Below are 14,826 nucleotides of genomic sequence, written 5' to 3' on the forward strand. Positions count from 1 at the left end.
CACTGGGCCAGCCGCACCAGTTTAATATCTTTCACTTCAGCGGCCCAGGGTTCACTGGTTCAGATCCCAGGCGCAGACATGGCACGTCTTGGCAAGCCATGCTGTGGCGGCATCCCACGTATAAAATAGAGGAATATGGGCACGGATGTCAGCTCAGGGCCAGTCTTCCTCAGCAAAAAGAGGAAGATTGGCAGATGTTAGCTCAGGGCTGATCTTCCTTAAAAAAAAAGAAAAGAATTTTTTAAAAAAAGGAAGTAAATCTAGAGAGGTGAGCCTGGCTTTTGTAACGACTTTTCTTGTGGGACATTTGTCAAGTCCAAGAGAACGAGGTAGGAAAATGTCATACGTTTAACAGCTTGTGAAGTTTGGAGGTAAAAGTTGAATTTCAAAGCTCACTACCCAGGCAGGGGCAGGTATGTTATTCTGAGCCTGTGTGTGTATATGTGTGTGTATTTTAAGAAAAATCAAATGAGAAATTCTGTTGGCAAAAACTGGGTTTTTAAGTAGGAGGTAAAGGAGATACGGCTGTAAGATTAATGAGGTTACGCAAAAAAACCTGTAGCTCTAAATCAGAATAAAGTATAATATAAACTAATGATGTATTTCACTTTTTAAAACTATAAATATATTTCCTACATCTGACCACTGAAAAAGTTTAGAAACAATGACCAAACTAATAGCAACGAGCATATCTAATGCCCACACTGCTATCTCTTAATACCATTTTCTATTAAAACAAATGTAAAGCCCATTGGACAAAAGGCAGGAATTGCACAAGATAAGCCTGGAACATCCTGCACATAAAAAAAAACAGGAAAACCATACAAAATTAAGGGTTATATCAAAAGGACTCAGGAGTCGATTTGAATAGGGTCCATTGGCTAAAAATGGGACAGTATTAGCATTAACAAAGGTACTAAATGTAATAGAATTAAAACACATTAGTTCATAACGGTATTGTTTTTAATGCCTCATTGACGGTCATTGAAGGAGGCTAGAGAACCAACTTATTATTCTGAAAAGTAGTAAATAAAGAGAAAGAATTAAGTATTTATCGGTCTACCCTATATGAACTGTAACTGAGAGAATCCAAATAGAAGATGAGGGAAAATTCCTTTTTATAGCAATATCCCAAGTAATAAATGAAAAAGGAATGACAGAATTAGAATATCACATTTTTCAATCCTCTCATGAATTTATGAATTATAATCATGAAGAACCAAAATGACCAGACATCACTGGGATTACTGATGAAAGTACACACACCACCATCACCTTGACCAACCAAACAGGACAAAACAAAAACCATCAAAACTGAATCTGATCGAGCATCTATATCTTATAGGAAATAGAAAATACAGGAGCAGAGGAACACATTAAACAACATCATCAAGTATAATTAGAAAAATTCAAATTATGGTAAATTCTACAAGACAAAAAAACCAGTTTCTTCAATAAATGGATGGCAAAGGTTGAAAAAGACAGGCAGAGGGAACACGTAGATTAAAAAAGACTTATGAAATATATCAACCAATAACAATGTTTGGACCTTATGTGGATTCTGTTTCAAAATAACCAAATTGTAAAGAAAAATTATGAGACAATGGGGAAAATTTGGAAACTGACCAGATAGTTCAGGACATCGAGGAATTATTCTGGGTGTGATATGGTGTTGTAACTGTTTTTTTAATACCATCTTGTATAGGTACATACTGAAATATTTATAGGAAAAAATGATATATCTGATTTGCTTCATAGCAATCTGAGGGGGGGCAGAATGAGAGACTTGAGATGAAACAAAGTTGGTGAGAAGCTAAAACTTGTGGGGTTTTTATAAAAGATTTTATTTTTCCTTTTCCTCCCCAAAGCCCCCCAGTACACAGTTGTATATTTTTAGTTGTGGTCCTTCCAGTTGCGGCATGTAGGACACTGCCCCAACATGGCTTGACAAATGGTGCCATGTGCGCACCCAGGCTTTGAACTGGCGAAACCCTGGGCCGCCACAGCAGAGCGCGCTATCTTAACCACTCGGCCACGGGGCCAGCCCCTAAAAATTGTTGAAGCTTAGATACCTGAGTGATTATTAGCATATTCTCTCTAGTTATGTATATTTTTGACATTTCCCATAACAGAAAGTTTTTTAAGATATAAAGCACCCTATAGTCATAAACAAATGAAAAATAACTAAAAAGATATGTAAAACACCAAACATTTTTAGAAATTAAGCAATATACTTCTATGTAACCTATGAACCAAAAAAAGAAAACACAATGGAAATCAGAAAGTATTTTGAACTGAATAATAAAAATACATTTCAAAACATATGAAATGCAGATAAATCCAAGCTTAGAGGGAAATTTATGGAAAGGTTAAAAATCAGTAAGCTAAGCATCCACTGCAAAAATGAGAAAAAGAAGCAAATTAAGTTCTCGAAAGAGTAGAAGTTAGTAAAGTAGAAAATAAACATAGCAGGGAAGATTAACACCAGCAAAAGTTGGTTCTCTGAAGATATTAATAAAACTGATAAATCTTTGATGAGACTAATAAGGAAAAAAAGAGAGAAGGTATAAATATCAATGCGACATAGGAAGATCACTATACATCCTACAGGCATTAAAAAATAGCAAAGGAATATTATTAAAACTAACTTTGAAAATTTAGATTAAGTGGACAAATTCCTAGAAAAATACAACCACCAAAATAGAAACAAGAGGAAAGAGAAAGTCTGAATAGTCTTAAACTATTTTAAAAATGGAATGCATAGGGGCCAGCCCCGTGGCCGAGTGGTTAAGTTCGCGCGCTCCGCTGCAGGTGGCCCAGTGTTTCGTTGGTTCGAATCCTGGGCGCGGACATGGCACTGCTCATCAGACCACGCTGAGGCGGCATCCCACATGCCACAACTAGAAGGACCCACAACGAAATATACAACTATGTACCGGGGAGCTTTGGGGAGAAAAAGGAGAAAAATAAAATCTTTAAAAAAAAAAAAAATGGAATGCATAAATAAAAATGTTACCACAAAGAAAACTCCAGGCCCATATGGCTCGCCAGCAAACTACACCAAATGTCTAAGTAAGAATTAATCTTACCACACTCTTCATTAAATCCCCAAATAACCCTATGGGGTAGATACCCACCATGTGAGAGAGGAAACTGAGGCAAAGGGATGTTAATTTGCCCAAGATCAGAGAGTTAGTAAGAGGCAAATCCAGGGTTCAAATCCAGGCAGTCTGACTACAGAGCCTGAACTCTTAACACCTCTGCTTGTAGAGAATATGGTAGGCTAGAATCAAACATTCATTCCAACTTCCTTCTAAGATACCTTCCTATATTACAAAGCTGGAAAGCTGGAAACTATGTTTCTCAGAATCCCTAGCAGCCACAGCTTCAGATGTGATTTTGGTTTAGCTAATCAAATTCACTAACACGAGATTTGAAAGAAAGTAAGATGGTAGTAATTACATTTCTGCAACTTTTGCTGGTGAGAATAGTTGTATAGACATTTGGTTCTTCTGCAGCAGCTTTAGCAGAGGCCCCAGTGTTCATTCTCTAATTTAATGGAGACTGAGAGACAGCACAAGTGGCATACCTTTGCTGGTAGACTTCTAGCAGGCCAGGTGTGCTTCTGGAGTCTAGAGTTCTAGCAGCAGCTTCCTGATGACCAGAGATTACAGATAAAGTGGTGTGATCCTGGAGACAGCCCCAAGTTGTTCATTTTGGTAGAGGTGGCATTTCTCTTGGCAGGTCAGCTTTGTACTGTTCTGGAACTGTGGGTTGTTCTGGGACTCATTCTTGGCCTGCTCCTCCAGTCCTTCCAAAGATTCTGTAAGCGCTCAATTCACTATATTAAAGCCCTTTCTGCTTAAAATAACTAGAGCTATTTCTCTTATCTGAAAAGGAACCCTGACTCCAATGCCAAAATTCTTACATACAGAAGGGCAAACTGAGATCAGACCCAAACAAGAAAACACATCAGTATGAATATATCTTGAGGGAAAAATACCTGGTTAAAATTTATATACTATGTAGAAGGTTTAGAAAACTGATTTTTTTTTTTTTGGAGGATCAGAAAAGGTTGCCTCTCTTTTATTTGCAGGTTTCATTAAAAAAAGAATGAATTGTTTTAAAAACCTTTACCAAAAACAGGGTCTTATTATCACCTGTCAATCATGGTCATCAGGAAGAAAAACCAATCACTCAACAGAGCTTACTCTTCAGAAAAATACAAAGTAATTAATATTTTTAAAAATTAAAAATGTAGATATTATACACTGTCTTGGATCTTGTCCAAACACTTTTCTATACAAATTAAATTACTCTGATGTCAAGGTAATGCACCGTAAATCACTAAGGTAAAAATTAATTTAAGTCACCAGGTAAAATACTGGAAGGGGCTTTTACTGTTTAATAAATTCCATGATCTGCAATATGACAATAAGGGGATATTCAATGAAAGTAACAGGTAACATATTTAGAATAAATAAAGGAAACATTTCTTTATGTAATCTGTATTCAGTAAATGTAATTACAATAGAGATCAAGTCATTTTTAACATTTCTTTTTAAAGATTCAGTTCTTCTAAGGTGGACAGATGACCTAGTTTAGCCAAAGTGCCCCATTCTCCTGGACACAGCAATTGGTCCAACCTTGGCTATTAGAGTCATTTAGAAGAAATTCCTTGGGTGTTGGGGAAAAGGGCCATTTCTTCTGGACCACTAGCTGGGTGGATGATGAAAGCCTATAGTTGCCAATAGCCATCTTTGTCGTCAAGTGATGAGACCCAACAAAGAGAATATTATCCACATCCTCTATTGAAACTGATCCACAGACTTCCAGATCTCATTTGATTAAAGTGAGCACTAGACCCAAAAGTTAGCAGTTTATCATGTGACCTGGTATCAAATGATGAACTAAGGCAACCAGGTTTTCTTTCAAAAATATTAATTATAAAACACAGAAAATATTGAACAGTTAAAGTGAAGGGCCATGAGATAGCATTAGAGCCCTATGGAGTGATGGAAAGACAGAATTGTGAGGGAGAAGACAAGCAAACATAAGCAGATGTCATGAAGATGTCCCACAAGAGAGAAAGAGAGTTGTATATCTCTAGCACTGTTTAGATTCCCACAGTTTCCCTGTTCTGGATGCATACAAGATGTGAATGGTCCATTCATTCGAAACATACTTACTAAAAGTTTGCAAATGTTTAAAATATGTCACAGATTAGATTATTATAGAAAAATATTCACTCCCTCCCTTGGCCTCTCCAAGGAAAGAGTATACTTCTCTGCCCCTTGAGTTTAGGCTTGGTCAAGTATCTTACTTTGGCCAACAGGATGTTATCAGGGGCTTAAAACGTGTTTCAGTGGTTGGGCTTGCCCTCTTATATCTCTGTCATCACCTGGAGAACAGGTCAGCCAACTGGTCCAAGGGTTAGAAGCATACAGACCAAGCATGCAGCAGAGAGCCACTCAGCTGATCACAGCCTGTGTCAGGCAACTCCCAGGTGGCCCATAAATGCATAAACAGAATAAATGGTCACTACTGTATGCCACTGTGATGTTGCAGTTGTTTGCTACTCAGCAATAGCTAACTGATACAATACCCTAAGGACTAGGTGCTATGAACCACTTAAAGACGGTCTTTACTCTCAGGCTTTCCAAACCACTTACTATCTACTAAAAACCAACTACCCAGGCCCTGTGTGAGGTGCAGAGGATGGAGATTAATAAAATAGCTTCTTTTCCCAGGGGAAACTCCTATTCTAGTGAGAAAGATGGACTCTGATCAAACGATCATAAAATAATGCGAATATGGGGTTCACCAGTACAGCGAGCTGAGGGTCTAACTCAGTCCAGAGGAGTTAGGAGAAGCTTCACAGAAGAGATTGAAATAGACGTCTGAAGGATGAACAGTCATTCATCAAGTAGAGAAGAAGATAAAAAGACTCTAAGCAGAGAGCACGTGTGTACTAAAACACTAAATGTCAAAGCTTGTGGGGAGTCCAAATGGTAGCCATAGCTGAAACTTGTCCTTCTTCTCATGTAGACAGAAACTCAAAATGAACATCAGTGCTAGTCAACTAGACTTTTAACTATACTAAGAATCACTGAAGTCATCACAATAAGACTTAATTGGTTAATTTAAGGCCCTAATTTACTACTTTGAAAATTCAATTTTAACTGACGTTTACTTCACTACAGAAAGTTCTTATGATAATGATCTATGAGGACACATTTTTATTATCCTGTAATACCATTTGTAACATTACTAGCAAAGCCAGATCCTTAATGCTTGGGAAGGATTTTCAATGCATGGGAAAAGAAACGATCTTTGAGTTATGTCATGACAACACTGGAAGGTCGCTATATGAAATGATAACTTGAGACAACTGCAAAGTAAGCCCCCAAATACTAAAGGCACAATCTCAAGTAAAGTAGCAACCGCCGGGAAACCCTTCTCGCAATACAACAGTCAGAAATGGAAAGTGTGTTCTTGAGTGAAGTTTTCAGTGGGAAACCTCAGGCAGAGGCCTAACACTGCTGTGTAAAACAATAAACAGATTTCACTTCAAACGGTTTGGAAAGAGGGTCAGCAATGTCAAATTTGAAATCTGTCAAAAACGCACGCGAATGAAGTTATCAGCAACAGTAGCAACTCTGAAGTACCAGAAGATAACCGCCACTAAGCAAACCAACAAGCTCGGACTAGCCCACCTTGGACACCGAGAATCTCGCTGATCACTTCAAACCACAAGATGAACATGTAACTTTCACATCCCAGCGAAAGCCAGAGAGGCAGCTCTAGCTACTCGCTTCACTCTCCGCTCGACGGAAGAAACCGCGGCAACGCACGCAACGTCACAGTCCCCACACAACCACGCTGCTCGCCAAGAGAGGGGACACACTCGGGGCTACAATCAGGCTGGGAGTTAAGAAGCAAGGAGACACCTGGGGAAGGAAGTCAGAAAGAAGCAGGAAAGGAGAGCAGGATGAGGTGGGGAGCGGCGGTCCCACCAACCCGACTGGCGAGCCAGGAGAAAAGTCCCCCAGATGTAGACAAACGTCCAGAAAGGGATCTTCTACTTCGATCTGAGTTTCCCAGGAACTCAGCCTTGGCTGTCCCCTCTCTGCCCAACCCGGGGTGGGACGCTTAGGTGAAGCAAGGGTGCGCTTCTCAGGTGGCTCCCGGCATAACTGAGAGGGAACTCCGAGAGCCGCCAAGGGGAGAGAGGCAGCCAGTCGCTCGCGCGGACCACGCGAGGGGTGTGGCCAGAGGCAAAGGTGAGGCGCGGGGTCTCTCCCTTACCTGCCGCAGGAGCTTCCACCGGGCGGCTCCCAAGGACGCCGAGACTGCGGGCCCCCGAGCCGCGCCGCCGCTGGCCCGGTCCTCGCCCGCGGCGCGCTCGGCCTCGCCGGCCCCGGCGTCCGCGACTCGAGACTCCATGCGCCGCCGCCACAGCTCTCCCCTGCCAGGACCTGCCCACTTCTTCCCTGTCAGGACCTGTGACGCCCGGACTCCCTCCTACAGCCCTAGCGCGCGCGCCCTCCCCGAATTCCGCATTTCCGGTATCCGCGTCTCCTTGGCAACCAGGGCAGCGCTGCGCGCGTCATTGCACCATTTTGCTGGTAGCCATCTTTAGTGAGGGCAGGCCAGAGGAAGATGAGGCTGTGACAGAGTTAGTGGGACACTGCCCCTCTTTGTTCTCTTGTCTCCTGCTTCATCTCGAGTACAGAGGACTAGTAAAGAACCTAAAAGAGTTATATTTTTGCAGGTTAAAGAACCCAGGAGGAGAAAATTTCAGTCTTGACCGCAATAAAGATGGCGAAATCTGCTTAGCGCTCGTGCTAGATTGGGGTTACGTAGGCCGGCGTGCTGCAAACCAGCTCCGGGCGGCTCTGGGTAGGTTGTTTTGTGAGCTGCAGAACGCACACTTTTGCTGGAAGGGACTGAGGCGACCCCAGCGCTGCTTCGTGAGAGCCTTGGGTTCTCTCTCCTGCCTTCACTCGTTTCGGTGTCCACGGTCGGACTGACTTGTCTTTCAGTTTGCGTACGTATGGGGGGCATATGCTGGGGTATCTTCCCTTCTCCCTACCTCCCCCCACCCAGCCACCCCAGTCCCTTGGTTGTCGCCTTTTGACGGATGTTCCTTCGCTGCATGGCACATGGTACCATTCCCTCCCGCGCTAAGATCGCCTCATCGCTGAGATGGAGAGTTACATAGGGTAAACGAATAGGTTATGCCGGGAACACCCATTCGTCTAGCCCACCCCCATTCGTAGCCCTGCATACAGTCTACTCCCTGCGGATGAAAGATGGATGGATTGAGGCTGCGGGCCTGGATACAGTGATTCAGGGCCTTTGTTTGTTTTGCTAGTGTCGGCTGCTGGTTCGCCATCCGCACTTGCCGGTTATTTTGCTGCGACATAAAAAGAGGTGAAGGGGGGCGGGGGCGTCGGAGCTGTGGTACATCTGACGCAGCATTGTACCTTTGACACCGAGGGGCATTTTATGAAAGACTTCCATGATAGCATTCAACAGTGAGCAGCGTACCTACCTTTCTACTCTCTTAATAATAGCAGCCACGATTTGTTCAGTGGTTACCACGTGCCAGGCACTGTTTTAAGATCTTCACATACATTGTCTCATCTTATTCTTACAACAACGACTCCATAGGGTAAATGGAGTCACTATCTCAGTTTTGCAGATGAAGAAACTGAGGCATGGGTAGTAAGTGCAGGAGTGAAGACCTGAACCCACGTCTCTGACTCTTAACTACTTACTAGCCTTATTTACCTTCAGAGGTTAGTAAGAACCAACTTCCCAACAGAAACCAGAGATAGCCTCACATTTTATTTGTGCATGTTGACGTGGTTTTTTTTTTTCAACTAAAGAGCTAAATACCCTTTTAACGTTAAAATCCAGTCGTTGTGATGTCCAAGATTTGGAGCCAAACCAGATTGGTCTTTTTCCTCTGCTACTGACTGACTGAGTGACCTGGGGCAGTTGCTTAAGCCCCCAGAGCCCCAGTTTGGTCACCTTTAAAACGAACATCCTATAGCTACTGTATCAGATCCTTATAAAGGTGAAATCAGACAAGGTATATAAAAGCTTCTGGCACGTAGCAAACACTCAGCAAATATTCATCCTCCCTCCTCCACCGTTATTAAGTAATGAGGCTTTCCAGCTTATCCTTCATATACATATCAAAGATATGTTCTGAATTTTTTAAGATCAAATGCCTTTTAAAGCCCTCAGAGTTCCTGAGATGCCCCCATTAAGTCCAGGTACTTATTTGCAAATTTTTATTTTGTTTTTTTGTTTTCTGTTTTCTGTTGTTTTTTAGTTTGTCCCTATGTGTACCAGAATCAGTGCTGCATAGTTTGAGCCTGATAGGACTGACTTTACAAATGAGACATTTAAGTCACATCTACCAAGAAGTATGATTTGAATGAAACCTTATCTTATACAAGTTTTCAGATATTTTTAACCTGAGTTATCAACTGTCTGCAGTTGTTCATAACCTGAGGGGTGCATGACCCTGAAGGGGAGGGATGAGAACTGCGGATCTTAGATGCTCTGAGAACCCGCTACTGTATACTGTATACCTGTGAAATCAGTCATATGCTGGCAGCCCCAAAGGGAGCATAAACCAGGGACTTTGATATCATGCAGCAGAAGAGCAAATTATTTCTCCAAGCTTTGAAGTATAGTGTTCCTCACCTTGGGAAATGCATGCAGAAACAGCATTTGAATCACTATAACTTCGCTGATCATTATTACAATAGAATAAAATTGAAAAAATATCACCTAACCAAGTGTCTGCAGAATAAACCCAAGATATCAGAGTTAGCAAGAAACATCCCAAGTCGGAGCTTCTCATGTAAGGTATGGACTGTTTAAATTAACCTATTTGTAGGTTATTAAGATTAATTTCAGTTTAAAACTAAAGAATGGATAGATATCAGTTACTAATTTTCTCAGTAATTCTAGTTTGATTTTTACTATGTGAGTATAAAAGAATATATATATGTATCTTTATAGAGCTCTAATGTAGTATGTAAAAATGTAGATTTATGGAAAATGTTTCACCTTAGGAATTCATCACTGGGCATACCAGTGCAAGTCAAAGTATAATTCAGCTTTCTAAAATTCCTGGAATATCATAATAGCTCTTAATAAAATCTAATAATATGCTGATTGTTTTATGAATCCCAAAGTAGTAAACTTTAGTAAAGGCCACGTAATTATGTGTCACTTCTGTGTAAAAAAATGAAAAAAAGACTTGCGTTTTTGACCACTTGGGTCCTTCAGGAAGATGTTTTCAGACTGTTGTACTTTGGCTAGACACCAGGCTGTGGGCATGACCTCAACCTTGAGAACCTGTTTGACTTTATATGTAGAGTGAGCACACATTCCTGTTTGCATGGGACAGTCCCGGTCTACACGTGTTGTCCCTGTGTAATTATTAATAGTGTCCCCTTTCCTCTCAGAAGTGTCCTGGTTAGGATGGTAAATTATATGCTCATCCTACCTATTTGGGATTAAGCCATCTATTTATGCTGCTACCTCTTTGACATTCCTTCCCTACCTTATACTTGTTATGTTCCTTAGGTTCCTTAAATTATATTTAGGGGTGAGATTGTTGCAATATTTTAACATTTTATTATTTTAATATATTAATTTCTAGTTTGGTTTTGGTATATACTGATTATTCTCTTTAAGTCTGTTTTGGCTTCCTCATTTTTTTGTGCAGTAAAATATGTATAACATAAAATTTTCCATTTTAACCATTTTTAAGTGTATAATTCAGTGGCATTAATTACATTCACAATGTTGTACAGACATCATTGTCTATTTCCAAAACCCTGTCATCACCCAAAAAAATGTACCCATTAAACAATAACTCCCTGCTCCTACATTTCCTGAGCCCCTGGTGACCTTTAACATACTTTCTCTCTCTATGAATTTGCCTATTCTGGATAATTCATATACATGAAATCATATAATATTTGTCATTTATGTTTGGCTTATTTCACTTAGCATGATGTTTTCAGGGTTTATCAATATTGTAGCATATATCAGAACTCCATTCCTTTTTATGGCTGAATAATATTCCATTATCTGTATATACCACATTTTGTTTAACCATTCATCTAGTGATAGACACTTGAACGGCTGCTTCTTTTTTTTTTTTTTTTTTTTTGAGGCCAATTAGCCCTGAGCTAGCATCTGCCGCCAATCCTCCTCTTTTTGCTCAGAAAGACTGGCCCTGAGGTAACATCCATGCCCATCTTCCCCTGCTTTGTATGTGGGATGCCTACCACAGCATGGCTTGCCAAGCAGTGCCATGTCCACACCCAGGATCCAAACTGGTGAACCTCGGGCCGCCGAGAATGTGCACACTTAACCGCTGCGCCACTGGGCTGGTCCCCAGCTTCTTCTATTTTTAAAAATGGTGTTTGTAATCTTATTTTACTCAGTTCTTCTGGCCTTTAAATTTTTGCTCTTTTCTTAGCTCATACTTATTTGTTGTGGATTTCTTTTCTTTTCTTTTTCGGCTTTTAACTTTTTATCTGTTAGCCTCTAGACTTTTACTTTTTACATTTTGGTCGTTCAAATTATTTTTCTTTTTATAACATCTTAGCTTAGTTTAGCACTTTGGTTCTTTACTCACTCAGAAATTCTTTACACCTTCCTTTTATTTTGTTTTTACCGTGTATGTATGCGTGTGTGCACATGCACAGCTTTGTCCTCCTTTAGAAAGATAAACTTTTAAATTTTACCTGCTGGACACATTTTAGACCGTTAGATCATTTTATTTTGCATTGTGTTTAGAACATTTTGTCATCTTGTACTTTTATTTTAAGTCTTAGTTTATAAATAGTAGGCAAGAATTACCGTCAGAGTAACAGCTGTGAGATTAGCTCATCCCCTCTACAGGAGGTTGACTATTTTTCTCCTCCATTTGTCCCTGAAGCAACTTTTTAATTCTCTTTCCTAGATTCCTGTCACCTACAAACTTTAACCTGACTCAGTGGCTCCAAGAAAAGCAGCTCTTTTAGTAATTCTTTTATCTGATAAAGTGGTCCTGCTTTCACATGTCGTATAGCAACCATTCCTTCTGTGAGAAATTATATGATCTAAAAGCTGTGGTCTCTGTCCTTTATGATCACTGGGACCTGTGGAAGCTGTGAAGAGACCTGTAGAAAAGCATCTACTCAGTTCCAACTTTGTTTACTCTTATGGGTACAATAAAGTAGAAAAAGTAGTGCGTGTAGGTAAATTAAAATATATTTGCTTAAAGTAAAGACCTATTTATATAAGTTAACTCAAAAACAAGAGAGGGCAGCGTATGCTATAGAAATGCTGGAAGCCAAGAGATCTGGCCATGACTGGTGTGACTGAATTAGTGAGGACTCTAATCTTCCTGACTGGGGGGAAGAAAAGGGAATTTCAACCTGATGTACTCTAAAAATCCTCCGAGGGCTAAAATTTCATGAGTCTATACCTGTACCTTGTTACCTCAGCAACAAATAATCACCTTTACATTTGGGACTCTAGTATCAACTTCTGCAGTCTGGCTGTATATCAGAAATCTTGGGGAGCTTTTTAGAAATGCAGGTGGCTGGATCTCACCCCACAACTGCTGGATCAGAATCTCTGTGGATGAATTCTAAGGATCTGTTTTTGTTGGTTTTTTTTCCTGTAGTTGCTCAGGTAATTCTGGAATTCTCAGCCTGCCACTGGCAGTGGACCTGCTTTTAGGAACTAGAGACACTTAGTGATCAAACGTTGCTGACCTAAACTTAGTTGAATTCATTCATTTCTGAAGTTCTTATTGACAAGTACCTTAGCTTTCCATTTTACATTAGCCAGATGGCAAGATGAACTTTTTCCACTACACTCATGCCCCAGCTAGTGATATTCAAAGACCAGCGTCAAACCAGATATCACATTTCTTTGTCTTCCACGTCGTCCTGCTCTGCCTACAAAAATAATTCCTAAACTGTTTGATCCTAATAATTTGAATGAGAGAGAAAAAGAAAACCAAGTAGGGGCTGGCCCTGTGGCCAAATGGTTGAGTTCACAAACTCTGTTTCAGCGGCCCAGAGTTTCACCAGTTCAGATCCTGGGCGCAGAAATAGCGCTGCTCATCAAGCCGTGTTGAGGAGGCATCCCTCATGGCAGAACCAGGACTTACAACTATGTACTGGGGGCCTTTGGGGAGAAGAAGAAGGAAAAAATAGATTGGCAACAGATGTTAGCTCAGGTGCCAATCTTAAAAAAAAAAAAAAGAAAACCAAGTAAGTAAAGAGAAAGGATTAAATTCTTTGATTAAACATCTCTTCATTGACTATTTCTACCATACAGACAGCAGTTCCTGTAGTAGTCTCTAAGGTAGATAGATTGGCCAATAAATATCTCCTTGACTGGCACTACTGATCTGTGACTTATAGGAATCATTGGTTCTAACTAAAAGATTGAAAACATCATCAGGTAGGACAAGGAAAGGAGAAGGAAAGGAAAAAGGGGAATGTCTAAAGGAAAACTCAAGAAAGACAGAAAGGAAATTAAAAATTGTAGTCTCACAATTTTTTTTTATAATAGTTCCCAGAGTGGGATACCTTATAGGCACAACTTCGTTATTGATGATTTTTCCACATTCCATTTATTCCTTAACCTTCTCAAGTGTGGCTCCCACTCCTCCATTAGAACCTCTGTCAGTATCACCAAAGTTGTAGCATTATTTCAACCCAGAAGGCACTTCCCTTTCCTCCTCTTAGAGGCAGTATCAGCAGATTTGACATGCGTGACCATTCCCTCCTAGAAACACTCTTCTCTGTAGGCCGCTTGACTCCACGTTTTCCTCCTACCTTACAAACCTGTCCTTCTCGGTCTCCTTTTCTAATTCTTCTTCCATATGTCGTCTAAATTTGGGAGTTTTTCAGGGCTTAGTCCTGGCTGTTTTTTCTCTCTTTAATTTCTTTGTAAGTAATTTTATCCATTCTCATGGGTTTAAGTACCATAGCATTTATTGTCTTCATCCCAGACTCTCCTCTGAGCTGCACAGTATTAATTTCCAGTTGGACATCTCACTGACTTCTCAAACTATCCACAGTTGAACTTCAACTCCCCCAACCCTGACTCAGCTCTTCTTTATCTCCTTGTTCTATACTTGGTTGTTCAAGCTAGAACACGGGAAAACATTTTTTATTCCTTGTGTTCCTTTACCCTGCCATCATCTCCATTAATGGTGTATCCCAAGTAGCTTCATGGTTTTTACCATATCTCCATAACAGGTAGGCTATTATTTACTTAATTTTTTGTGTTTAAACTTGTCTCATCCCAAGGAATAATAAATTTAGTAACTCAGCATTCTGATGTGCCAGTTATATTCTTTCTAATAAAACGTTCCTATATTCCAAATCATGTATACCATCATGTCTGACATGCTTTCAGAAATACTGCATTAACCTCCAAAGTAAGTGTTGAATCTGTCTGTATTTTTCCATCTCTACCATCGTCATCTTTCACCTGGACTACTGGTAAAGCCACCTAACCAGGTTCCTTGCCTGCCCTCTTCTTCCCTTTTAACACATTTTCCATATATCTTAAAGTATAAGTTAAATCATGTCACTCCCCAGCTCAGCACCCTCCCAGAATTTCTTGATAGGTAAACATAAAATCCAGTTTACCTGGTCATGTCCCCCAAGGCCCTGCAGCATCTAGCCCTTATCTCATTTTATGCCACTTTGCCCCTCATTCACTTTAGTCAAGCCACAATAGAATTTCCCCGGATGGAAGAGCACAACTCTTTCCCAT

At 40.5% G+C, this 14,826-nt stretch overlaps 2 protein-coding genes across 14 annotated transcripts in view; one reads left to right on the top strand and one right to left on the bottom strand.

Annotated features, from left to right (window-relative positions):
* The window catches only part of CAMKMT (calmodulin-lysine N-methyltransferase), a 371,890-nt gene extending 364,420 nt beyond the window's left edge, over positions 1–7,470 (bottom strand). For 4 of the 5 annotated variants that reach the window (XM_070572778.1, XM_070572777.1, XM_070572775.1 and 1 more), the window contains exon 1: positions 7,309–7,446. In XM_070572778.1, the coding sequence (XP_070428879.1) occupies positions 7,309–7,446 (138 nt within the window). Of the gene's footprint in view, positions 1–7,308 lie in introns of all 5 variants that reach the window. The other variant, XM_070572774.1, reaches the window with a different exon arrangement.
* Positions 6,671–14,826, top strand: part of PREPL (prolyl endopeptidase like) — a 41,497-nt gene continuing 33,341 nt past the window's right edge. For 2 of the 9 annotated variants that reach the window (XM_008515191.2, XM_008515194.2), the window contains exons 1-2: positions 7,540–8,050; positions 9,347–9,888. In XM_008515191.2, the coding sequence (XP_008513413.1) occupies positions 9,670–9,888 (219 nt within the window). In that variant the 5' untranslated portion in view covers positions 7,540–8,050; positions 9,347–9,669. Of the gene's footprint in view, positions 7,284–7,539; positions 8,051–9,346; positions 9,889–14,826 lie in introns of those variants that run through there. The other 7 variants (XM_070572759.1, XM_070572764.1, XM_070572762.1 and 4 more) reach the window with 7 other exon arrangements.

This window comes from Equus przewalskii, chromosome 14 (genome assembly GCF_037783145.1).
Source record: "Equus przewalskii isolate Varuska chromosome 14, EquPr2, whole genome shotgun sequence".
NCBI classification, from domain to species: Eukaryota; Metazoa; Chordata; class Mammalia; order Perissodactyla; family Equidae; genus Equus; species Equus przewalskii.